This window comes from Podarcis muralis, chromosome 8, assembly GCF_964188315.1.
Source record: "Podarcis muralis chromosome 8, rPodMur119.hap1.1, whole genome shotgun sequence".
Classification (NCBI taxonomy): Eukaryota; Metazoa; Chordata; class Lepidosauria; order Squamata; family Lacertidae; genus Podarcis; species Podarcis muralis.
Window position 1 is genome coordinate 37,381,946 of NC_135662.1, and position 14,672 is coordinate 37,396,617.

General features: G+C 47.3%; 1 protein-coding gene across 1 annotated transcript; it reads left to right on the plus strand.

Moving 5' to 3' along the window:
* The first annotated feature begins 3,390 nt into the window (after nucleotides 1–3,390).
* On the plus strand, nucleotides 3,391–8,310 carry LOC144328799 (uncharacterized). The gene is made up of 2 exons (XM_077933640.1): nucleotides 3,391–3,967; nucleotides 7,344–8,310. Exons 1-2 carry the CDS (start codon nucleotides 3,433–3,435, stop codon nucleotides 7,916–7,918), a joined length of 1,110 nt encoding a protein of 369 aa, XP_077789766.1. The 5' UTR covers nucleotides 3,391–3,432; the 3' UTR covers nucleotides 7,919–8,310.
* The last annotated feature ends 6,362 nt before the right edge of the window (nucleotides 8,311–14,672 follow it).

The window sequence follows — 14,672 nt, forward strand, 5'->3', positions numbered from 1 at the left end:
ACAAATCTATGGTGAGCAACATTTGGAATATAATCTCACCTTGAAAGTATATTGTAGAGTTGGAGAAGGTTCAGAAAAGGGCAGCCAGAATTATTATGGGGGTGGAGCGACACTCCTTTGAGGGAAGGTTATCGTATTTGTGACTTTTTTCATTTAGAAGGTGATTAAGAGGTTAGGTAATAGAAGTTTATAAAATTATGCAGAGCATGGAGGAAGTAGATCAGGAGTCAGCAACCTTTTTCAGCCGTGGGCCGGTCCACCGCCCCTCAGACCATGTGGTGGGCTGGACTATATTTTGAAGGGGGGGGAGTGAATGAATTCCTATGCCCCACAAATAACCCAGAGATGCATTTTAAATAAAAGCACAAATTCTACTCCTGTAAAAACATTCTGATTCCCGGACCATCCGCAGGCTGGATTGATAAGGCGATTGGGCCACATCTGGCCCCTGGGCCTTAGGTTGCCTACCCCTGAAGTAGATAGAAAATATAGACAGAAAAAAGCTGTTCTCCCTCTCTCATAGAACTAGAACTTATGGACCTCCAGTGAAGCTGAATGTGAGATTTGGGACAGACACTTGTTCACTCAGCACTTAGATAAATGATGGAACTTGCTTCACAGGAGGTAGTGGTGGCCACCAACTAAGATGGCTTTAAATTCCCAGAGAATAAGATTATCTAGGGCTAAAGGCAGCATACTTCTGAATACCTGAATACCTTGATGTGGATCACAGGAGAGGACAGTGCTCCTGTGATTGGGTTCTGGCTTGTGGGTTTCCCACAGGCATCTGTGTTGCCACTATGTTGGGCCAGCAGAAGTCTGCTCATGTGACATTGGACATTTCTCAGTATACAGACAGAGTAGGATCACAATTACCACCCAGGTTTCATTCAGTATTGGTTTCATTCAGTGATTTAACATGATTCCTCGCTATCACAGAACCAGTGAATGTTCACCTGGATGCCATGTATTTTGTGTCACGAGATGTTAATAAGGATATGTTTCTGATACTAGCTATGTGAGTGCAGTTAACATCTAGCTAGTAGTCCAAGCAAAGGTTTGTTGGTTCTGATTTATTACATGGTGAATGGGGAAAATATTATGGATTGGGGAAAATAAACAGGGAAAATAAACAAGGGAAAATAAATTTTATTTTATTATAAAATAAGTCCGGCCCATGGGTCAGGACAAGCACATGTGCTTGCCAAAGAATGTACATAGAGAACATTAGGGACTCCTGATGTAGCTGGAGCCCTAAGCATAATGTTCAATCTAAGCCGTTCACTGAAGTCTTTCCTTGGAGGAAGGGAATTAAATATGGTCCTTTAACAGACATTGCAGATGGGGAAGTAATTATAAAGGCTATGCAGCATCTGTGCTTTTGAGCTTTAGCAGTTAAAGTGAGCAGCTTCTCTTCAGAGACTGACAACAGCATATAATGTTGTAGTGCCAATTGTAATTTGCAGATGTATTGCCAGGATGAAAAATGAGTGAACCTGGGAAGCCTCAGGAATGGTGATGTAGGCTGATAAAGCGTGTTCTCCCTAGCAGAGAACACGTGTTGCGGTTGGAGGAACAGGCCACCCTCCCATGATTAGGCAAATTTGGTGATACCCAGCCTTTAAGAGGTTAATTGGGTTGCTGGGGATTTTTGATTGTTGCCAATTCGGAGGTGGGGTCAGAGGCTTTAAATATAGGGGACAAACAAGGGACGGCCTCTTGGCCGTTTTGCATCGGATCAAGGAGCATTGGTGGACGGTTGTATATTGCTTGCTATTTGCTTCTACTTTCGGTTTCCCTTGGCTTGAACTTAACTAGATTTCTTTATAGGTTTTCTCTTTTCTAGTCCTCCCTTGTATTCCCTCTTTCTGCCTGTTACCCCCCCCCCACCCCACCCCTACCTTCACCTAAAACGTTCCCTCCCTGGAGTTTTAATTTTCCTTCACCCCCCCCCCCCTAATTGCCAAAAGAGAAAAAAGTGAGGAGTTTTAGCAGGGGGCCTGGGCTCCGAGGGTGGGTTCCCCCCCCCAGCCCCGGGGGAGGCTCCGCTCCCCTTGCTCTTTGAGGCCCGCTGCTGCGTCGGGCGGCTGCAGGCCGCTGGCCGGGTCCCCGGACGTTCTCCGGGAGGGCGTCTGTCGCGTGGGAGGCTGTTCGTGGGAGAGGCCCTCCGGCGCGGTGGTCGCAAGGCCGAGCGTCCTTGACGCGCAGGGACCAGTGGTAACCCCGCGGTCGCGAGGCTCCCCTGCCGTCGCGGCCTTGGGCCTGGGGCCTAACGCCCGGTTGGGTTATTGAGGGCCTTCAAGCGCCCACCGGAGGGGGCTAGGCTTGGGCCTTGCAGGCCGCCCCTATCCTCACCGCCGCCCCGCGTACCTGTAGCTCCGTTGTCGTGGAGCGGCGAATTTTTTGGGTCCCGGCGCTTTCTGGGGCCTCGGCTGCGGCCGCTCCTCGGGGGGGACATTTCCCCGCTGGTTGGTGGGAGCAGGGCCGAGGCGCGTCGAGAGGCGCCGTTCGCCCCGGCTGCGGCTGTGCAGCGCGGTAGCGTGTGCATTTGGTGGCCGTTCTAGGAGCGTCGGCGGGGCCGCGGCTGGCCTCATCTCCCGGCTGGTTGCGGCGCTTGGGGGGCTAGGTCGTTCGGAGAGGCCGGCGGGAGCTGCGGCCTCTTCCCTTTGGGCCCACGGGCCTAGTGCGCCCGTTAATTTTATTTTAATTTAATTTTCGTTGGCAAACCTCCTTTGTTAGAAGGAGCTGCCTGCGGGGGTGGTTCGCCTGCCGGCCCTCTAGTGGCCTTTCTGGGTGTTGCAGCAGGTTGAACGCCTGGGCTCCCCCCAGTGGCTCATTTGGCTACTGCACCTCTCCCTGACTGAAGCGAGCGGTCGGGCGACCCCCGCTGGCCAGTCTGAGGAAGTGCATCTAAAAAATAGAACATAAATATAGTAAATTAAATAAAATAAATAATAATAATTTGAAATAAATAAATAATTGTAAAACATATAGATAGATAGATAGATAGATAGATAGATAGATAGATAAATAGGTTGTCAGTTTTTTTTTTTTTTTTTTCCCCCCCCTAATTTAGTTGCTGTGGTTATATTCTGAGATTTATTTATTTGGAAGGACTTTATTATAATAATTCAATTTTCATTGCCATCCATAGTAGGTCCATCTGGGAGGCAGCGGCGCTTTGGTGGCCAGCGGCCGGGCTGGTATTGGGCCGATTCGTTACTGGTGGTCATCCAGTTTTGACGCCACCGCCTTGTCGCATTTGGTTTAATTTTGATTATTTTCATTTCAGTAGGTATGGCTCCCAAGAAAGCTGCTGCCCGTTCCGGCTCATCCGTCACTGCAAAGCGGCCTATTAGAGGCCCATCCCAGGCGCTTCGTTCACCCAACTTAAGCCCACCGGTGGGGCGGGTGCAATCCCTGGTGGAGAGCATGGCCGGCGATCCAGCCGCTTTGTCTCGCTTCGCGGCTGATATGGACGGTTTTCTTCAACGTTGTACCACACGGCCGGCCGAGCCTCCAAGGTCGCGTCGTTCAGCAGTGGTGCCTTATCCGGTCTCACCGTCATCTAGCGAAGATGGGAGAGAGGGGTCATGCTCTGGGGGTTTGCTGGGGGAACCCCAGTCTACCCAGTCTTCTGACTTACCTTTGGTTCAGGGTCATTCCCGAAGGGCAGGTCGATCTACCAGGAGGGCATCAGGGAGAAGGGCCCCTTCGGCTTCCTCCACCCGACGGGGTACCCCTGCTCGGCATTCAGCAGATACGCCATCGAGTTCTGGTCTCTCACGTGTTGTTTCTCCGCAGCCAGTACCAGGTCCCTCGCAGCCAACCCGTGATTCTGACTCTTCTATCGAAGACAGCTTACCTGTTCCTGCCAGGAAGTCTTCGGGCGGAAAGCGTCACCGCAGGAGATCTTCGCGGAGGCGTGCAAAGCGGAGGAGGGATGATTCTTCTTCCTCTTATACCGGTACGTCATCTTCCAGTTCTGATGATGAGGCAGGTAATTCCATGGAGCTTTATTGGGGTTTTGGAGAAGCGGCTTCGGGGCTCCCGAAGTGGGCTTGGGATCGTAGGTCTAACACGCACCGGGCAAAATATGGTGCCGTACAAGAGTGTAGGGATGGCGTATTGGTACCAGATGTTAAGGCCTCTACCAATTCTGCCAGGGACGTCATCCCAGGTTTGCATCTGGCGACTAAACTACGCTCTAGGATTCTGAATGGCCGTTATGTAGACATGTTTAAGCTGGCCCCACCTTCCGAAGACCAGGAGAAGGGGAACTCTTTCAGGAGGCGTCCTGGTGCCGCCACTGCAGATAGGACTTTTGAGCGCTGGCTCGATTGTTTCCAGGTCTTCGCTGGAGTGGTTATGGCGGCTTATCCGCGGAGATCTCTTCATTTGATGGTTTACTTATCCATTGTTCGTTCAGCTTTCACAAAAGCTGGTGAAAAAGCTGCGATAAAATATGATGAGAATTTCAGGCGACGTGCAGCGAGGATTCCTTCGGCCCGTTGGGATCGTAAGGATCTCGATGTGTGGACCACTCACGTGGCCCCACTTATTGATAAAAAAGTGCCGGAGCAACTGAAGGCTAGGTCAGGGGCCTTTAAGACCGGCCGCCGCCTGTTATGCTGGGATTTTAATAAGGGCTCCTGTCAGCGCCAGGGGTGCAAGTTTGCCCACATGTGCGACAAGTGCAATGGTTTGCACCCTGCTTCCTCTTGTTTTACTGGTAGGCGGCCCTTTCGTGGGGGAAAAGGGGTTTCTCAGCAAACCCCCAAGCCAGCCCCCCCCCTGTCAACCTCAGGAACAGGAAAATAGTTTGTTGACCTCCTTGGCTTATACACCTATTCGCCTGCAGGTTTTGAAAATTTGGCTGCAATCTTACCCTGATAAGGATAAGGCAGGTTATTTGAGTGATGGTTTTTCGTTTGGTTTTCGGATTCCGGTGGCCATGTCTCCAGTGGCACGGAAGCCTACTAACCAAAAATCGGTTCGTGAGTTACCTCACGTTGCTCGTAAGAAGATTGCAAAGGAGGTGGCCATGCAGCGTATGGCGGGTCCTTTTGGCACTCCCCCCTTTCATAATTTGCATGTATCCCCATTGGGTATTGTGCCAAAAAAGGCCCCAGGTGAATTTCGTTTAATTCATAATTTGTCTCATCCCAAGGGTACGTCGGTTAATGACGTCATCCCTCCAGAGCTTTGCTCGGTGAAGTATGCGTCTCTTGATCAGGCGATCAAGATGATTCGGAGATTTGGCCATGCGGCTTTACTGGCAAAATGCGATATTGAATCTGCCTTTCGCCTTTTGCCGATTCATCCAGAGGATTTTTGGTTGTTAGGTTTTCAGTTTGAGGGCAATTATTATTTTGATAAAGCAATGCCTATGGGCTGTTCAATAGCATGTGCCGCTTTTGAATCCTTTAGTACTTTTTTGGAGTGGGCCCTCAAATCCAAAACCGGATTGGGCGGGGTCACTCATTATCTCGATGATTTTTTATTGGCCTCGGCTGGTGATACCGGTGATTGCTTGGCGCTCCTGAGGGCTTTTGCTGACCTTACGCAGGAACTGGGGGTTCCGCTGGCCGCAGACAAGACTGAGGGTCCTTCGACCCAGCTTACTTACCTGGGTATCCTCCTGGATACGGTTGCTCAGACTTCTAGTTTACCGGGGGACAAGCTAGTAGTTTTGAGGAAGGTTATAGAGGAATTGCTTCCTCTGAAAAAAGTGTCTCTTAAGCAGCTGCAGTCGCTTTTGGGTCATTTGAATTTCGCCTGCAGAGTGGTGGCCCCTGGGCGCCCCTTCTGTTCGCGCCTGGCTCGGCTCACATCTGGGTTGAAGGCCCCGCATCATCGGGTGCGCCTCTCCAGGGAGGTGAGGGCCGATCTTGCCATGTGGTTGGAATTCCTGGAGGAATTCAATGGGGTGTCACTATGGCAAGACACTTTGAACTTGCATAATGACTTCCAAGTGCAATCAGATGCTGCGGGTTCGCTAGGTTTTGGGCTGTATTGGAACGGCCGTTGGTGCGCAAAACGTTGGCCGACTGAATGGCGGGGAGGAAAGATTACGCGGGACCTAACTTTTCTCGAGTTTTTTCCCATTGCAGTGGCAGTGCATTTGTGGGTTGAAGAGTTCAGGAACCGTCGGGTCTGCTTCTGGACCGATAACCAGGCGTTGGTGACAGTGCTGGCCAAGCTGTCGTCACGCTCCCCCCGTGTGTCGGCCCTTTTGCGGGGTTTTGTGTTGCACTGTTTACGTTATAATATAGTTTTTTCAGCTCGTTTTATTCCTGGGGTGTCTAATGAAATTGCTGATGCTCTGTCCCGTTTTCAGATGGAGCGGTTCAGACTCCTGGTTCCAGAGGCGCGGATACGTCCGGAATATTTCCCGGAACATCTCTGGAACCTTGGCAGCAATTAGTTTTACAGGGAGTAGCGGCATCGGTTTCCCCCTCTACCCTAAGATCATACACAAAGGTCTGGGAGGATTTTTTAGCATTTATGCGGCAGTCTGCCAGCGAGATGAGGGGGATCCCTCCCACTTCTTCGCAGGTTTTAAGATATTTGTCACACTTATTTCAATTGGGGCGGGCAGCTAAGACGATTAGAGTGCAAGCAGCTGCCATATCATTTTTCTGTAAAGTATTCTTTGATAAGGATCCTTGTGCGAAGTTTATTGTTCGCAAGGCCCTTGAAGGATGGAGTAGACTTTGTCCTTCCCGACCAGCCAACCGACACCCCATATCATTTGACATGCTGTGTAGAATGCGCAAAAAGCTGCGGGTGGTGTGTTGGTCGAGGTATGAGGCTCGCCTGTTCTCTGCCGCCTTCTCTATGGCCTTTTTTGGTGCATTAAGAGTGGGTGAAATAGTGGTGGAAGATCTCGGGGACGGTCGTTCCAGGGGCCTTTTGTTTCAGGATGTGCAGTTATCCCCAGCTGAATTGAGGATTAAGATTAGGCATTCGAAAACGGATCAGAGGGGTAAGGGTGCCATCATTCGCCTCCCGGCTACGGGTGAAGGGGGCCCTTGCCCTGTAAAAGATCTCAGTAAGTACCTGGCGGTACGCACCCGCGGGGATGGGCCTCTGCTTAAGCATGAGGATGGGTCGCCCCTGTCAAGGCACCAATTTACGATGGTGATGCGGAAGGCGATTTCGGCTGGTGGGGGCACAGCTGGTGACTATGCTCCCCATTCATTTAGGATTGGGGCTGCCACGATGGCAGCTCACTGGGGCTTGTCAGCCGCCAGAATAAAGGATTTGGGCCGCTGGAAATCAGAGGCGTTCAGAGGTTATGTTCGTTGAAAGGGTTTTACATTGTTGTTTATTTACTTTAGGTACAGAGGCTGTCCGCATCTGGATGGTGGGGCACAGCATCGTCCATTGGGCCGGAGTTGCAGCACGACGGTCGGGAGTGGGTCCAGGTCTTGGCCTTCCACCGCATATTCGGTTGTCTTGGCTGTCCAGGCGAGGGATGCGCTGGTCGGAGCTTCTGCCGCTGATCCGGAGGCAGTTGCTGCTGGAAGGGCCGCCATCAGCCATTGTGATACAACTGGGAGAGAACGACCTGGTCTCTATGGACTGTTTTTATTTGCGTGCTGCAATTTTGAATGACTTGGGGACGCTGAGGGCAATGGTGCCATCAGCAAAACTTTTTTGGTCGAAACTTTTGCAACGGCGTGTGTGGCAGGGCAGTCGTTGCCCAGTCGCCACGGAGAGGGCAAGGAAACGCATTAACTCCGCCGTTTCACGAAAGGTCGTTGAGCTGGGTGGGGACGTGATTTTTCACCCTCAGATTGCTGCTCGGGAGCCATCCTTTTTCCGAGATGATGGCGTGCACCTTTCCGCCTCTGGGAATGAGGTTTGGATAGGTGCGGTGGTGGCCAAGCTAAGGTCTTGGTTGGGGCTGTGAGTGGTTTGGCGGGAGCTGAGGGCTCTATGGCGGTTAGGCATTGGTTAAATTGGTCCTTGGAGGGGTAAGTGCCTACCCCTCCAAATGATGTGAGAGGGAATTCCGTTAAAGGAATCCAGGGGCTTGCCATTCTTTCGTCCTTGTCCGTGGAGCCGGACTTGGGCCGTGCAAGCCCCACCGGAACATGAGGGTGAGAGGTGTGGGTCTGTGCCCCAGCTTCATTTCTCACCCAATACTTGTTTCCCACGCTGGCTTCCGGTGGTGTCCGGAAGGACCAGCTCTGTCCTTGGGGGGCAAGGACAGATAGTCATAACCAATGCCTAAGCAACCACTCACGTTTTTTGTATTGAATAAAGTTGTGGCCAAAAATTATGCCAAAAACCTAAACAAAAATTGAGGTGTGATGTGTGAGTTATTTTTGGGGGTGGCACTGTGGGACTCAACACGCAAAGCGTGTTCTCCCTAGCAGAGAACACGTGTTGCGGTTGGAGGAACAGGCCACCCTCCCATGATTAGGCAAATTTGGTGATACCCAGCCTTTAAGAGGTTAATTGGGTTGCTGGGGATTTTTGATTGTTGCCAATTCGGAGGTGGGGTCAGAGGCTTTAAATATAGGGGACAAACAAGGGACGGCCTCTTGGCCGTTTTGCATCGGATCACCCGCCCTCCCGCCCTTTTATAGGGTGGTTTTTTGTTTTGCTCTCCTCGCTTGACCTTGCTATTGCCTGTCATGGGGTCGTCCGCCTTGGTGCGGGGGCCTAGTAGGAATTTTACCATCTGGCTGATTGGCTGGTGCCATTTGGTTTTTGCCTACTACGTAGCAAATCGTCACAACTTGTAAGGTTGGCGGTTAGGCATTGGTTAAATTGGTCCTTGGAGGGGTAAGTGCCTACCCCTCCAAATGATGTGAGAGGGAATTCCGTTAAAGGAATCCAGGGGCTTGCCATTCTTTCGTCCTTGTCCGTGGAGCCGGACTTGGGCCGTGCAAGCCCCACCGGAACATGAGGGTGAGAGGTGTGGGTCTGTGCCCCAGCTTCATTTCTCACCCAATACTTGTTTCCCACGCTGGCTTCCGGTGGTGTCCGGAAGGACCAGCTCTGTCCTTGGGGGGCAAGGACAGATAGTCATAACCAATGCCTAAGCAACCACTCACGTTTTTTGTATTGAATAAAGTTGTGGCCAAAAATTATGCCAAAAACCTAAACAAAAATTGAGGTGTGATGTGTGAGTTATTTTTGGGGGTGGCACTGTGGGACTCAACACGCAATATCTATTGTACTGAGAATTAATAGTGGAATAGCAATTTATTAGCAAATTCCCCAATTCACTGTTCAGTAAGAGCACATAAAGGCATAAAAGTGAGATTCAGTCATGTTCTGTTATAGCTCACAGCAGGCAAGCTGCATCTTCATTAGAGGGCTTCACAGTCTTTGAAATCATAAAGCCAGTGCAGATGTCAGCATGTGGTAAAGAAGTTTTTAACTGCTTGTTGCTTCTGCAGAACCACACCCTTGTTCCAAGGCTGCTGGATAACCTGTTTGCCAATGAGCATCACTATGTCTGATTTGTAGGCACAAATGTACAAGATAGGTGCTGTCTTCTAATTTGGTGGCCAATATTCAAGGTACAAAGTAGAGGTCCTGGTACACAAGAAATCATGGAAATCAGAGAACAAACTCACATTGAGCAAACTTGACTTGGAAAACATGATGAAAGAGATACCCAGATGCTAACAGACAATCAAAATCTGTCAGGAGCGAGGATCATTATAGCTCCCATCAGCCCCAGTCAGCAGAGGCAATGGTCAGTGATGATCGGAGGGCCACAGATCCCCTCTGCCTGGTCATAATGTAGGAGGCCGCACCTGAAAATAGGTACGTTATGAAGCTGCAAAATACAAATAAATGCTGCCACATTACAGTAAGAAAACATATTGTGATGAGGTTGGAGACTGAGACTGCTCACCTGTGCCAGTTGCATGGAATCACACCCAGGTGTACCATGGGAGGGTGGTGTTGGAAGAGCAGGAGAAGAATTGTTTCTTTTCTATAAGCCACAGAGAAAGATGGAGAAGGGGGGGGGGCAGAGTGAAGCAGAAGCGGAAGATTTTGAGCACGGTTAATGGTTTGTTACAGGGAGAAGTTGTCCTCCATCCCACCCTATGTTGACCTGGGATACCTAGGTCAAAGACCAGGGACTAACAGTGGTTCTAAGCCCTCTAAGCAGGGGCTCCAAATACTCTGAAGCTTGGGGGTTTGGGGAACGTACCACAGCAAAATTGAAATGGCTGACTATTACAGAATGAACTTAGCTGTTGTAGCTGCTTAGACTCTAAAAAACCATTATAAGCATATGACTGTGCTGTACGACATTCTACCTCAGAGCCATTTCTAACATGCCTGTTCACATTCTGAAAAAAGTGGATAAGGAGAAGCTGTCAAAAAATGTTCTCAGATGAGCATCTTTGCCATCTGGAGACGATCATGCCCCAGGCGCAGATTTGGCAAAGTTCCTAGACCTCGCACCACCATTCATGCATCTCAGGCTCATGTTGAAGAATTCCCATATTGCACAGAAAATTCTGATAATACCGTAGTACAGAAACAGCAGATGGAACTTCAGCACAGCCCTGCAGCATGCAGTGCTTCAGATACATGTCCCACATTACCTGAATTGGAAGGTTCAGAAAAGGGAGACAGTCAAACAACACTTTCGTTCATAAGATATGAGGCCTATCCAGCAGTTGCACAAATTTGGGCTTGATGTCTGTGTTCATACCAGCTTTCATTTTATACACATCATTACTAATTCCCAGAGGGCTCTCCAAATATATTCTAGTATTATGAAAAGGAGGGATATAGGAAGCTGAGCAATGGTCCATCTAGCTCAATATTGCCTATAGTACACTGGTTATAAGTGGCTCTCCAGGGTTTTAGACACGAGTAATTTCACCTGAATATGCTAAGTGTCAGAGCAGTGAAACTAGCCTACAAAGATTTTTTTTTTTAAAAAATATCCTTTTATATTTTCCATTGCACTTGATCTTGCTTCCCAACTTCAAGTGCCGTAATGAGCTCATGAATCTGTAGCAGACGATATACTTTGATTCACAGACATTTCCAAGATTATCTTGTGTGGGAGAGTAGGTGGGTGGGATCCAAACACAATAGATATTTGTCATAGCATTTGCTGTGTGTCTCTGTAGGCTTCTTGCTCACAAGCTTTTGAAAATCTTTCCTCTTCTCTGATTAAAGGTCTGAAGCCTCTTACATTTGAATAGTCTGAAGAGCTTCTTGGTTTACACCTAGCCAAAGCTGTTCATATTTTATTTATACCTCAAAATGCCCTGATTGATACTAAACTGTAGGGAATATGAACTGAAAGCATAGAGTATAGATTGTTTCTGGGTGATAAACAGCTCATAGATAGATAAAAGACAAAATAATAGGGACAATGTTGAAGAGACCTGCTTAATCCCAGATTATTTATTTAAAAGATGTTTAGGCTGCCATCCATGAAAAATATGCTTGATGTTTTTATTTTTTTATTATTATTTATACCCAGCCAGATGGGCAGGATATAAATACTGTATTATTATTATTATTAGCAAGCAATAAGGTTGATAAAGCAGCAGCATAGAATATAGTCCCATATAACCAAGCAATAGGACGTAAAAACAATTTAGCATTAAACTTCAGCAAGGTAAATAAAAATACCGTACTATAATTTGACAATACCTGCAAATACTCTGATGCTATAATGACATCCAAGATGGTGGAACCATGTGGTCTTCTCAGCAGAGATGTTTCATATTCAGGGCTGCCACAAATGGAAGTTTGGTGGACTCCTTGCACCTGTATCAGTCTGCTTGCACACTGATATCTACAGTGGAGACTCTCCCTTCACCTTGTGTGCCCACTAGGGATGAAATTTTCTGACAATCTTAAATGTGAGTTTATTGGCACAGATCCCCCCCCCCCAATTTCCATCTTGCTCCTTCAACTGGTTCTGCTAAAAGTATAAACAATGTTTACATATTGTACTCATTGAATATGTATAATATTATATGCATATATCCTCCAGGTTTCCTAAAGTAACCACCACATAAATCCATACAACAAATCCATACAACCAGTACTTTTTTCGGGGGGTGGGGGGGTGGTATGCATACCTCTAAACATTTTGTGAATCTTTGTACTTTTGTCCATTTACTGTATTTATTTTTCCTGACTTGAACTATAAAATGGTGATTTTCCTGAGTCAAAATGAGAATACCCCTAAACATTTTTTAAGGAAAAAAGCACTGCATACAACAATGCACAGAGCTGGATAAAAATACTCAAGATGTAAAGTAAGGACAACAAAAGGCTGCATCTGACCCATTAAAATGACACTTTCTCTCCCCATTGATGATTAATTTCTCTTCACCTGATGGATAATGGTAGGGGGGATGCGGGGCAAGCACAGGATAAAATTTCAGAACAGCGCTAGCTCTAGACCACTATCTGAAAGCAGCATTGTGGCTCTACTACAACTGTGTAAAAGCACATCCAGTGTGATAAGCAGTCTGGTACTGTCTGCTGCTACCAAAAAAAGACTTTTAAGAGAACTGAAAACTTCAATGTGGTACTAAATTTTGAAGCTAGACAACATAAAACTCTGCAATACGGGACTCTCTTGTTTTTCCTGAGCAGCTCAATAGGACTGTAAATTGTGGCGGTTTCTCAGTGTGCAACACACATTTCAATTTCCCTGAGTTTTTCAATAGCCGAAAATAGATTGCCTTTTACCTTCTGGAGAGCATGGTGTAACTGTAGCTTGTACCAAGAGAACTCCTTGGCTTCTAGTAAGAGAGCTCTCTCCCTTGAGAGTTGTTTTCCAGACAGCAAAGGAGGCCGCCACCATTCACCTTACCCTAACCTTTTCATGTAATTCTATTACACTGAAAATGGTTTCATTGCTTTCGTTTCTAGCATGCACAGACAAGCAGTTGGTGGGTGTAAAGGACAGTGGAGGTCATACAGTGCTGTGATTCTGAAGGAAAAGGAAAAGAGATGAGCATAAAGCAATCCTAACCCCAGCCAGGGAGCATTTATTCCCTGCTGCTATAGCTGAGTGGTCTGAGGAACAAGCCTCTTTCGGGAGCCACAGGGCTTTGGAATCCAGTTTGAGATTGAGATGGACCTCTGCCAAGGCCCAACCCACCTACCCCAATCAGTGGCACGTCTCTCCATCAAGGATGTTCCATCCTGCTCCCTTTTTCAGTCATCAACATGGGGAGATAGGGGTCAAACTGTGATTTGGGTATATATTTATATACACACATGGACATACTAGGGGCTGTGCCCCTGCTCGCCAGCCCCCCACCCATCCTTCTCACATTAACCCCCAGAGCTTTCCCTTCCCACCCTATACAATTACTAAGCTTGGCTTTTGTTATAGTTATAAATTCAATGTACATAAAATGCTGTGTTTGAATAGTGTATTCTAAATGTTGCAATGGGAAGTTTATCTTAGGCAAAAAGGTTCCACTCTGGCAAAAGCGTCAGAGAAGCTTGGTATTCTTTCCATTACGTGTGATAAGGTACGTGATGACTCATCTCCAGAAACATGAGATGTAGAGCTCGCACAGCAGGAAGCTGAAACGTGTGTGTGTGTGTGGTTGCTTAGAGATGGTTAGTAGCAGCTGCGGCAGTGGTTGCAGAGAAGTTCTCCAGTGATGAAGAAGCTTAGGATCTCTCTCCAGGACCAGAGAGAGGAATGTTTACTGAACTGCATGCAGGACTGAACTTCATTGCTTGTTTGCATTGTCCTACATTGTTATTTTGTGACATTTATCTTATTATATCTACTTTTCAAAGACTGTTCTGCAGTAAAGCTTTGAAGCACATTCTTGTGGTGGAGAGAATTCTTTTCTACACAAGGCCCAGATCAGGGATTCCACAGAACAACTCTAGCACTTTTCACCTTCCCAACCCTATTTATGAAGTCACTTTTCTCTTTTATTCTGCAGCCTTGCTTGGCACTCATTTTCACATTCAAAACGAGTTCAATGAACCTTTCTTTCAAGTACACATGTCAAATGTTCTTTAGGGACTTAGGAAAGGGCATTAAAGTGGTCAGAGTCTCTGCCACTGTCATGTTCCTGGACCACTTCCTCCTACCCTTGGTTTGCCTTCTCTCTTATATTATTTACACACTGACTCCACCCCTTATTTTGGCTGGTTTTTGCTTTGAAATCTTGCCTATTCTATACTGGCCCCCCATAGCCCTGTGTTCCCCTGCTTGGCCCTTTCTCCTCCAGCCTGGATATCCTTTGCATTCCTTTCATCATAGATTCTCTTCTCTGGCTGGCTGTTCCACAAATGACTATAGGCAGTGCTTAAATCTTGTGAGTATAGTTTTATAACAGCAAATGATGAATTAAAATGTAATTGAGATATGCAAATATAATTAGATGGAAAATATTTTTAATAGGCCTGCTTCCACACATCCATAGTCGTCTTGGATATATTTTCAATTCCCATCATTCTAACAAGATGCAAATTAAAATTACTGTAATAATGTCCTTCCAAGTGATATACGTATATGAATCCCAAAATGAATTTGCTGCTACTTCTACTAGTGATTGTGGAGGCATATGGGAGCAGCACTTACTGTCAAACTTTGAACAAAATGTCTCAAAAGATTCTAGAAACTGACAAAACAACAAAGACTTTAGATGCAATTGAAAATGTCAAAAGGAAATATTTTG

Excerpts from the sequence above, each read along its gene's own strand:
- LOC144328799 (XM_077933640.1), top strand. The coding sequence starts at position 3,433 with ATGGCCGGCGATCCAGCCGCTTTGTCTCGCTTCGCGGCTGATATGGAC. Across the intron at positions 3,968-7,343 it reads TTCTTCTTCCTCTTATACCG|GTACAGAGGCTGTCCGCATC; the intron begins GTACGTCATCTT and ends TATTTACTTTAG.